The sequence below is a fragment of the Myxine glutinosa genome, chromosome 12 (genome assembly GCF_964187855.1).
Source record: "Myxine glutinosa chromosome 12, kmMyxGlut1.1, whole genome shotgun sequence".
Classification (NCBI taxonomy): domain Eukaryota; kingdom Metazoa; phylum Chordata; class Myxini; order Myxiniformes; family Myxinidae; genus Myxine; species Myxine glutinosa.
The window spans coordinates 47,639,919-47,650,739 of record NC_136272.1 but is presented as its reverse complement, the minus strand read 5'-3'; the positions used below and the strand labels follow the sequence as shown (position 1 = coordinate 47,650,739).

The window sequence follows — 10,821 nt, the reverse complement described above, 5'->3', positions numbered from 1 at the left end:
GTGTGTCATCATGTCCCTTCAATCACTTCAAAACCATTAAACCCAGCGGCCCCAAACTTTGCATGCATACAAAGGGAAATCCAAAGAAGAGCATGGATGAAAACTGGGTGTATGGATAAATACAACCACCCCTTTTTGAAGAGGAATAACGGCTTACCTTATTGAAAGGCTTTATCCCTAGGGGTTCAGCTCAAAATCACCTCGCAGGGGTCGTAGCTGCCATTTTGTTTCAGCCTATTCAAACTTGCCTTGCCTTGGAAACATGATTAACTCTCACGGACTAATTAAAGCATATAATCAAAATCTGTTTTGGGTTTGAGGATCGGATCTCGAGGACTAAATAAGTGCCAAAATCTGGAGTGAAATTAGAAAATTAAAAGACATCAGCGATTATTATAACGAAGCATATTTATTTATTTATATGCAAGAAAGGCTGTCATACGTCCTCCACATTAACACAAGAAAATACAAAAACATAATTAATTAATTGGAAACCCGAGGAAATTCCTGAGAGAAATTTTTCCTTCTTTTAGATGGTATTTCAACAGAGCACATATAAAGTACAGCAATACACTTTAGTAATATATATGGGTGAGGCAATACATCAGATGTTTTTTCAAGTTGCAAAATGCTTCAACTTTATTACCATTTGTCATCATTTCATTACTGTGATTGTAAAAAACAGAATATGGAGAAACAGCATGAACAAAACATTTGTGCTTTTTCTTCTTCTTTTCCTTCTTAAATGCATGACGGAGAAACTCAGCTGCTCATGAAATTGCCAAAACATCAACATAAATGATCATTTTATCATGCCCTGCATTTCTGCCAAAATACAGCATCCAGATATTCTTTAAACTGAGTAAGAAACATTTTTTCCTTAAAACTCGAAAAACATTCTGAAGAAACTCAGCCACTGATAAATTCTTCTTTCACCGGAGGGGATTATGTGCTTGCTGTACATCCATCCGCCAGTCTGTCCATCCATTCCACCAGTGGTTTTTCAGACTTTTTCCCCCAAAATTACAAAAAGATTATCTAAGTTTACATTTTTGCAACCCATTGTTGTGCTCGATTGGTAATTTTTACTTGGATATCAAAATATAGCTTTCACAGAACAAACTAAGCCATTATACTCCTGCTTAGCCCAACTATCAATCAGGAACAAGGTTTCTTTCCCTATCCCCATCGTCATACCCTTTAATCTTATTCAACTGAAACTTCGTACATGGCTTTAATATAAGTTACAAAACACGTTCGACTTACAGGGCATTTTGTCAATTTTTCACAGAGGTGTACCCCTTTTGGACTTAGAAAATATCACATCGGAAGGGGACATCTACTGCAAAGCATTTTGGTAAACACCCCTGTTCCCTCTTCCTGCTCTGCCACCTCCTCCTGCTCCCCTCTCTCTCCTCCTACTGCTCCTCACTCACCCCTCCTCCTGCTCCTCACTCACCCCTCCTCCTGCTCCCCACTCACCTCTCCTCCTGCTCCTCGCTCACTCTCCTCCCTGCTCACCCCTCCTCTTGCTCCTGTTCCCCACCCACCCTCTTACCACTTACCTGTCCTCTTACCCATCTTGATCCCTGATCACCCTCCTCCTGCTCCCCTCTCATTCTCCCCCTCACTCTCCTCTCTTAATATTCCCATCAGCGATGCGACTCTGTGTTGCATGGCAACGCTGGGTACTTTTGCTCGTATTAAATGATCCAAACCCCATTCCTTCGTGGGTGTAGGGAAGTATTTAGGCCTCCACTTAAAAAAATAGAAGAAAAAAAATATTTCCTGAAAATGCCATTTGGATTAGAACAGCACTGAGCAACGCCGAGTATCCCTGATGGTAAACAGTTAACAAAGAATGTACAAAATGTACAAGAATGGTGAAGGAAATAAAGACTGGGCACATGAGAAAACAAGATAGGCCGACAAATGAGCACGGTTTTCTGTTTGTCACGTTTCATCAACGTTCATGGAAGAACTCCAAGAGTGTGTGAGGTTAAGCGGGTAGTAGTTACGAGTGCAAGTCCCGGTGGGTGGTGAAATGATGAGGTGTACGTGCTGGTGGCTGTGGAAGGACGATGGGAAGACAAACGGCATCACTTGCAATCGGGTTCCACAATCAGATACACCAGCACAGTGCGGGAGGAAGGATTCAAACACACCTCCTCTCGTTTATTAAATGTCAATTGGTTTGTTCCTTTTCGCTTCATCCCCCCCTTCGACTTCCTCTTCTGCCTCTACTTCATTCAGCTTGTGTGAAGATTGTTCACCCCAAGTGTCCCTCACCCCATCCCCTTGATGTCACTCTTAGTTCTACTCTGCTGTTGGTGTTTCCCCCGTTCCGTTTTGTTCCCTTCCATTCTGGCTCTTGCTCTTCCATGAGCCTTGATCATGTGTTCAAAAAAGTCTTTCCAAATCAGCCATAAATGGATATGCAATCATAAAGAGGGAATTGTGATGCAAGGGAACACAACAAGGAAACTGGAACAGCACTCGGTAGAGAGCATACCTCCGCCCAGGCTGAACAGTGTATGTATCCCACTGATAGGCCGGATCTGGTTCCGGACCTGAATCAAAATCGAATCGGCTTGCTCTTGTCACCTAACCAACTCATCCCCAAAGTTTCAGCCAAATCTTTCAGTGGCCGAAGTAATAAATAATGGATAAAAAGTCAATAAATGTACAAACTCTCACGCTTCATTAGTTGAATGGATTAGTCACTGATGTGGAAAGATTGATGAAATGAGATGTCCGAGCACGTACACATAAACATGGGCACATTCGCAGACATCTGCACACTCACACTCCGAACACCGCCCTGTTTTCGCAACTCGCATCCATCATGGCTAGGTCTTTCCCAACACCATTACCAAACACCTTCTCGTTTGCCAGGCCCAACGCCTTCCATGAATTAACTGTAAAACTCCTCACTCCTGTAGTGCCTCTCATTACAACCTCTACCTGGCTATCCCACACGGACAAGTATAACCTGGGAAATCCCAGAGTGCTCTCAACTGATCATATTTATAGGACTAGACCAGCAGCGGTCCTAACAGGCCTCATTGAAGAGGGTCGTCCATTTCAACAATGACCTCAATGTTGAAGAATTCCTAGTGATCATATTTGGTGACTCAAACCTTCAATCGTTCGTTAGTTTAAGTGATTCTGACTCAGATGGATAATAACGAGCAAAACAAGACAGAGCCCTGGACAAGCGAAAGCAAATGACGTGGCAAAACAAATTAAAGTGACTCAGCATGGACAACACTATTTACAAAGAAGCAAAGTTTAATAAAAAACGCAGTAGAACAAAATGAACGACTGCAGTCAGGTAGATAAATATATAAATACATCGGTTATATCTGCACATTAAATATGACATCATTCTAGTATCCTAGTCTAGGGTCAAAGTTGGCCTGTGGGAACTCCTACTCGAATCTTGTTACCTTTAACGTAGCTCACACTGTATTAACGGCTCTGTTGCACAAATCAAGGTGACATCACTATAAAAAAACATCTAAACGACTCACCGCTCAGCTCGTGAAAACAAGTCTCAAACAATAAACAAGTTACAGAGAGCACACACAACCTTTGGCTTTCCAGCACAGACTTCAATCGGATTCGTCGTCATAATGGCACAAATCCTATGAAGTATGTAGGCCTACTAAGTTCCTATTCGAAATAAAACTCCATGTAAGTTGGCATTTTGCACACCGAGCTCGTTTCCTACCTTTATCGCTAAATAACCTTCCTTTGGAACCAGGTGACTTTGTTCCTTTCATAACCATTTTGACACGTCGTCGTAAGCAACCTCCCACCATCAAATCAAATGAGCGTTTCATTTCAACCACGTCCTTTCATCGCTTTCCTTTCTCTGCCCATGGAGACAGTAGAGTACGGTCCACAAATCCCTGCATGTCCGCCTGACGTGTTCCGCAGGGGCCTTCGGCATAGAGTATCGAGCAGAGTATCCACGAGTAGCGTCTGAATGGACAAAATGCTGCCCCGGAGTCTGACATTGGAATAAAGTAATCAAAATGTTTCAGCTCGCAATGTCCTCTGCCTAGAACGGATGAGCTTGCATTTGCATGTCAAAACTAAATGGCTTTTGTGGCAAGGCAAATCGTCAGAACCGAAAACTCTCACAAAATCTTACGCTCGCCTGTTTCCCTGATCATCGGACACATCCTTGACTCACCGCTGAGCTTTGAAGGGCATCTGCTTTCCTAATGTTGACCGCAGTGTAAGTTGAGTCCTTCATAGAAAGTCAGTTCATTCCTGTAGCTTTCGAAAAGGACATCCTTATACAGTTGTTATGATTTTCTGTGCATCACAATGGAGTTGTAAAACCTTCTGCTTCAGACTAGAACTGACAGCTTTTACAAGAGATCCTTGAGGAAGAATCTCGCCACTTGGCCAATCAACATCCTCCAGCTCACTCAAGCTTGAGTCAGCGTCCCCAAGTCCACCCGCTCTGCACTCGCCGAAGTCATCTTCGCTTATCTCTGCTATTGCCGGGTGACTTGGGCCTACCACTCCACGGTAGTCATAAAGAACGGGCCAAGGCTGGCTGCCGCAAATTAAACTGCCATCGTCCCGTCCGACTTCCAAGCTAGAACGCCACCGCCTTCCCTGAGATCCTGAATGTGCCCTGACATGGTTTCCTGGCTCTTCACACGGTCTTACCTGCCCTACCTCAATACGTGCTGTCGAGCCCTTCTGCCGTGATACATCCATCACCGACTGCGTGCGTCTGCTTCGCCGGCGCCTTACAGCAGCCGCCCCAGGAAAGCGAAAGCTCTGCCGCACAGCCTCCATTCGATCACGGAAACGCTGCTTCCTTGGCTTTCCACGACGACATCTTGCACCACCACGATTACCTTCCTCCTCTTCATCTTCATCGTCATCAGCATCATTGTCACTGTTGTCCTCTCGTTCAACTAACACGCTGCTCTTCATTAGTTGGCGAATCTTGGCGAGGCGTGGTTCATATAAAAACTGTCCCGGTTTATCCTGCTGCCAGCTCGAGCCTTGTGGAATCTCTCCACCAACCCTTTGTTGAATGTTCTCTCTGAACTGACTGCAGACAGGTGAGCTACCTACATTCCTAAGGTACACTGCAGGTCTCATTGGAACCATGTTAGGCACGAGTTTCTGTGGTCCCCGGAGTGGGAGAGGAAAAAGGTCAGATAAGTCCACGGAAGCGGGGCGAGTTTGAGTAGGTAATGTGGATGTGAGTGAAGGCCGTGCAGAAGTAAGGCTGGTCGTACTTCCAAATAGGCCTCGTGGTTCAAATAGGGCCTGTCTTTGGCCAGGAAAACGATGCCATACATTCAAGCTTGTAACAAGTCGCCGTCCGAAGACATCCTGTGGTCGATTAGGGGTGACATTTCCTCTGTGGCTTAATAAAGCTACAATGTAAGCATTTGCCCGTTCTTTGTGTACTCGTGGTGATGACTTTTGGACTTTTCTCAGTTTTGTACTGCTTGGCTCTGGCTTCCAAGACTCCTCGGAATCCTCCATCGTGTTTCCTTCAGCTTGCAGGAACAAGGAGCTCTGCAGCGCTACAACGTGCAGTGGGCTGGGATACCGATATACTTCAGCACAGTCGCGTGAACGAAGGTCACAACAGAAACGTGCTGGGGGCTCTCCTCCATCATGGGATGACCAGTCACGTGGTTTCAGGCACGCAGCTCGGCATATGTCTCCTGAGTGCATAATCAAAGGGTCAAGTTGACAACATTTCCATGTCAGATTTGTGTAAATTCATATTGGTTTTGTCTAACAATGACTGCTACAACACGTTGCATGAACTCTGCACATTTAAAATGAAATAATTGGCAAACCTGATGTATGCGTTCTTCCTCTGTCTCTGTCACCTCCCACAAGGCTAAACCATGACAGGTCAACAGCGGATTGAGGGTGTTCTTGTGCGGTGAAAGGTGAGGCTGTGGCCTGGGAGCTACACCCGACATTGGGTTCAGAATGACGAGTGGACGAGGCATGGCTGCACGGCGGCTCCCCAGGCCGAAATGTGGCGACGACGTGTTCACTGGCGACGGAGTTGCAGGAGTTGGACAGAGAGACAGAGCAGGCATCACTGAGAGAGTAGAATCCTGTTAAAGAAAGACAAGTTTTCACCTGAATAATAAAGACCATACCACAAGACCTTCCTTACAGGGTTTCTATCAAAACATTACTTGAATGAAGAGTTGTATTTCCCAGAGATCCTTATGTATAATAGGACAGACAGAAGATCGCTAATGGGGGAAGAGACACCATTTTGTACTCGGACTCGATCCTTTGTGTATCAAAGCTTCATCATCACACATTATCTGTCCATCTCTTCTCCACAGCCCACCATTAATTCCTGACCTACTCTTTGAAGAGCCCGCATTTCAACAAGACAAAATGACAACCTACCAGAGCTGGGCCTGCTGTCACCATCACGCCCGGTGCTTTTGTCTGAATCCAACTTGAGGTCACTGACCCGTCTTTCAACGGTAGGCTCCCATTGCTGCAAGGAACCCTGCGGAGACACGTGCAAGGAAGGACAGCGATTGGCTTTCTGAAACATCCTCTACCCAACAAACATGCACCAAACAACAACAGGCATTTTAAGGCCATTTTCCCTGCTAGAGCGGGGGTTAGCCTAACAAACATGCACCGTATAAACATTTTTCATTAGAAAAATATTCACAAAAACGAAATCTCATTTCTCCGCAAAAGTGCAAAAGTGCTATACCACAATCAGGAAGTAACGATGAACGTTAACCTGGGTGTTAGTGGGTGGACGTTAAACATCCCACGGTTCTTCGCCAACAGTAGGTGAGTTATCACAATATTATGAAAAGGACCAGAGATGGAGCAACAAACTTGTTGCATGAGAGGAACTCAAGAGTTCATAGAACACGTTATCCAACGCTATCTTGAGAAACAAGGACATTGGTAGTTTCTACGTGCGGCAAATTTGATTGGTCAAGGCCGTGATGACGTAAAATGCCGTAATACTTTGTCACGGCTAAACGGAAGGTTATTGAAAGTAACAAGTGACTTGTATTCTACATCGTTCAAGTATATAATTCAAATGAAATAAATAAAGATTTTAAAGGTTGTATCAATAAAGAAAAAAATTAAGAAGTTTACTGATATTGATGCAGTGTTTTTTGCACCACCTTATTTACCACTTTACATCAATCTTCGTGCTCGTTGTTTGTGTCCTTTATGACGTCCTTAAAAACAGTAAGCTTCCTGTTTGGAATGATTTTCAATTCTGTTTGACTCCCAGACAGATAGACAAGCAAAAACAAAAATCTCACTCCTTCTCTGCGCATGTGCGATCGGGATGAATTCAGAGCCAAAGTGCTGCTAACTCCAGGTTCGTTTTCCGATTCATGGTCCGATTCGTGTTCATAATAAGACATTCACTTGAAATTAGGTTGTTCCTCAATCATAAAGTGACGTTTGTAGACAGACAATGTGAACCAATTGCTTAACCCCGCTTTTAGCTTCATGTGTGTAACAACTGCTCAGATGACCGAGAACATCAAGGGGGATAGATAGTCAGGTTCACTATGTTTTTTCGTTCAAAATTTTGGTAGATTAGCAAAACTATACATTTTTGGAATATTCAGAGCATGAGGAATCCAAAAATTAATGTTTACATTTGCGTAGACACCTTTGCGAAAATGACACTCAGGACAGTGATGAAGATCTGTAAAAGCAAATTCCTGAACGGTATAGACCTCGTAGATCCTGTGTATAGGACTTATAGTTCAATCTGATACTACCTATAACTTCCTATAACAACCTATTACTTCAAAGGACTTGCAATATCATGTATTATGTAATACAGTTATATCACAAATATAAAGACAATGGTTTTCAATTACCTTTGTTTGTTGCTTTTCTATAATCCTGAGCACTATTTTGAGGCCTTTATTGGATTCCTTGACCCAGAAAACATAGGATTAGCATATTTAATTAAGTCTCTATGTTGACTAGAGGCCGAGATCGCGCAAAATATGTATTTTATGGCGGCCATTTTCAAAATCCAAAATGGCGGCCATGAAGGTGTCTGTGCAAATGCCAACATTGATTTTCAGATTCTCCATGCTCTGAAGATTCCAAAAATGTACAGGTTTGCTAATCCCAAAATTTTGAAAGAAATTATATTTGTTAACATAGTGAACCTGACTATCTTCATCACTGTCCTGAGTGTCATTTTCGCAAAGGTGTCTACGCAAATGTAAACATTAATTTTTGGATTCCTCATGCTCTGAATATTCCAAAAATGTATAGTTTTGCTAATCTACCAAAATTTTGAACGAAATTATATTTGTTAACATAGTGAACCTGACTAAGAGCAGGTAGACCGTAGGTCGGAGGAGAGATCTGGAGAGGTATTTCAACCTTCGCTGCACTCCAAAACAACAAATGCTTCAAACTTCCATCAACATGCAGACACACACATGAATGTAAGCCCACACACAAGCACACTCCTTTATTTCATACATCATTAGCCTGTGGGGAGGGATGCGCAATACAATAATATTTCTGGATTAGACTATCCATGCGAAGGTAAACAAAAGAAAACAGAAGGAACTCACAGAGTAAACAAGAAAATACTGTGTGTATCAACTTGGGAGAGTAAACGAGATTGCGGGATAGCTCAGGGATGGCGCACTCGTCCTCGAGCAGTCTCACCCGGGTTCCATTCCCTACCCGACTATAAGGGAGTTGCGTCAACATAAGCCAGGTGTCCCCATCTGTTGCTTCCAAATTCCAAATTCCTGCCCAACCAACAAAGGGCGTCAGCGGCACGGCCGTACCCGCAAGGACGATGCAACCAGCAGACCGGCGATGCAACCAGTAGACTGTTGCACACAATTTGATTGAATGGACACAGAGATAGAGAGAGAGGACGGCATGATCAGCAGGTTACCGTGAGAGAACGGAACCGTCTCGGAGTCCATAATGGATTAGAGGAAGAGAAAGGAAGATTTACAAAAGAATTGCTGCGACTCCAATAATGGATGAAAGGGCTTACGGGATAAAGGAGGTAAAGAATAAAAGGAGGATTTGACGATTTGAGCGTTCAGGATGAGATTTTGAGCGTTCGGCCTCCTCCATGTTGGGTTCTTGAGAGACTTTCAGTCGAAAGAGTGGAGAGGTGGAGGTGAGGATGGTGAGGGTGGATGACGCCCATGACTTGTGGATGGCGACATCATCGGTGGCCAAAACTGAAAACATTTTCAAAGTAAACCAGAAAATCATAGCATTTGCAGATTTGTTGCGAAGATGAAATGCACCCTCGTTGCTGAGGCATGCTTCTCCATTTTCTACTAACACTTGATAATTATCAAAGATTTGATCGTTGAATGTCGTAGTGAAAGCGGGCCGCTCGTTGTTGGAACCATGGACTGAAAGCGGGCACTTTTGGGCCAGATGGCATTTCCAGGTGGCCCGGGCTCTCTTTGTTTCGCCTCCGGTATATATCACCCGGCGCAGAATCCAGGCGCCCAAACCAGGCCGCGATCCCACTTCGCTGAACCCGCTTCCACTGATGGACAGCCGTCCCGCCTCCATCCCTCCCTCAGTCCCGCTCGTTCTTTGATCCTGGATCTTGTTACATGGCCCATGGCCCGCTGCTTGCCCTCCACGCCCCCTACTTTTGTAGCTTTTCAGCAGAACTCGTGGCTCGGTGTCTCGTCTGCCTATACATTTCTGCCTGTATGAGTCAGTCTGTGTCTATGTACACATAATTGTGCCTGGTGTGAGTCAGTCTGTGTACCTGTGTCTCCACGTATGTCTGTCTGAATACCTTTGTGTTCCTATGTGTCTGTCTCTGTTTAACCGTCTACGCCATGACCCTATTTTTGAATGCCAAACCTGGTTTTCAGCAACAATTGCTCGCCCAGGGGCTGCTTTTGAGTGCGGGTCCAAACAAGCCGCCGCAACCGGAACCGACCCGAACGGAGCTGCAAATGGAGTCGGGAACCTCGGACGAACAATGCCTGCCATGTATGTGCGCACAAGTATGCCTAGTAGTAGTACGTGCGTTCACACTACAACATCAGCATGGTACACTATAAAGAATGGCACGGTGGAGGCTGCCACCATAAACCGTCCAAAGGTGCACAGTTTGGGAAGCACAACCACATACAACCACATCACATGTAAAAACCTCCGCAGAGTTGACAACGCTTACTATGACTTTGTACATGTCTAATATGACAACTACTATTACTACAACTACAAATACGACTTCTTTAACGGCCCCAAATATTCCTACCTTGTTGTCAAGGGCCAGGGAACGTGTTTGTCCTGTCTTTCACGAACCGGCTAGTTAGGCCTGACATTCGACTGAAGGTGATTTGGGCAGGAATTTTTATGGCGTATCCCATAGGGCAATGCCACCTAGAACAGCGTACGTCTGTCTGTATGTATGTATGTATGTATGTATGATGTATGTATGTATGTATGTATGTATGTATGTATGTATGTATGTATGTATGTATGTATCTCCCGCTGGAATTTTGCAGGTTTATTCCCTTTAAAATCCGTTTTCTCTGAAACCGTTGGTCTGATTGAGAAGCAATTTTCACCGTAGGAGCGCCTCCTCCTGTAGATTTTTTAATGATAAGTATGACGTTATGGGCCACGTGGTATGGGCGCCATCTTGAAAATAAACGAAAAACTTTGCACCTCTATATCTCCAAAACCGCTCCACGGGAAAAAAATTAACGGTGGCTCATTGTAAAGTACTCCCCATGGGGAGTAACATATTATGTTAATGATGACGTTATAGGTGCCTTC

General features: G+C 44.3%; 1 protein-coding gene across 1 annotated transcript in view; it reads right to left on the bottom strand.

Annotated features, from left to right (window-relative positions):
• Positions 1 to 621: 621 nt before the first annotated feature.
• The window catches only part of LOC137437837 (uncharacterized), an 11,261-nt gene continuing 1,061 nt past the window's right edge, over positions 622 to 10,821 (bottom strand). The window contains exons 2-4 of the mRNA XM_068132506.2: positions 6,427 to 6,532; positions 5,850 to 6,119; positions 622 to 5,711 (exon numbers count right to left, since the gene is read on the bottom strand). Coding sequence (XP_067988607.2) covers positions 4,306 to 5,711; positions 5,850 to 6,119; positions 6,427 to 6,532 — 1,782 coding nt within the window. The 3' untranslated portion in view covers positions 622 to 4,305. The remainder of the gene's footprint in view (positions 5,712 to 5,849; positions 6,120 to 6,426; positions 6,533 to 10,821) is intronic.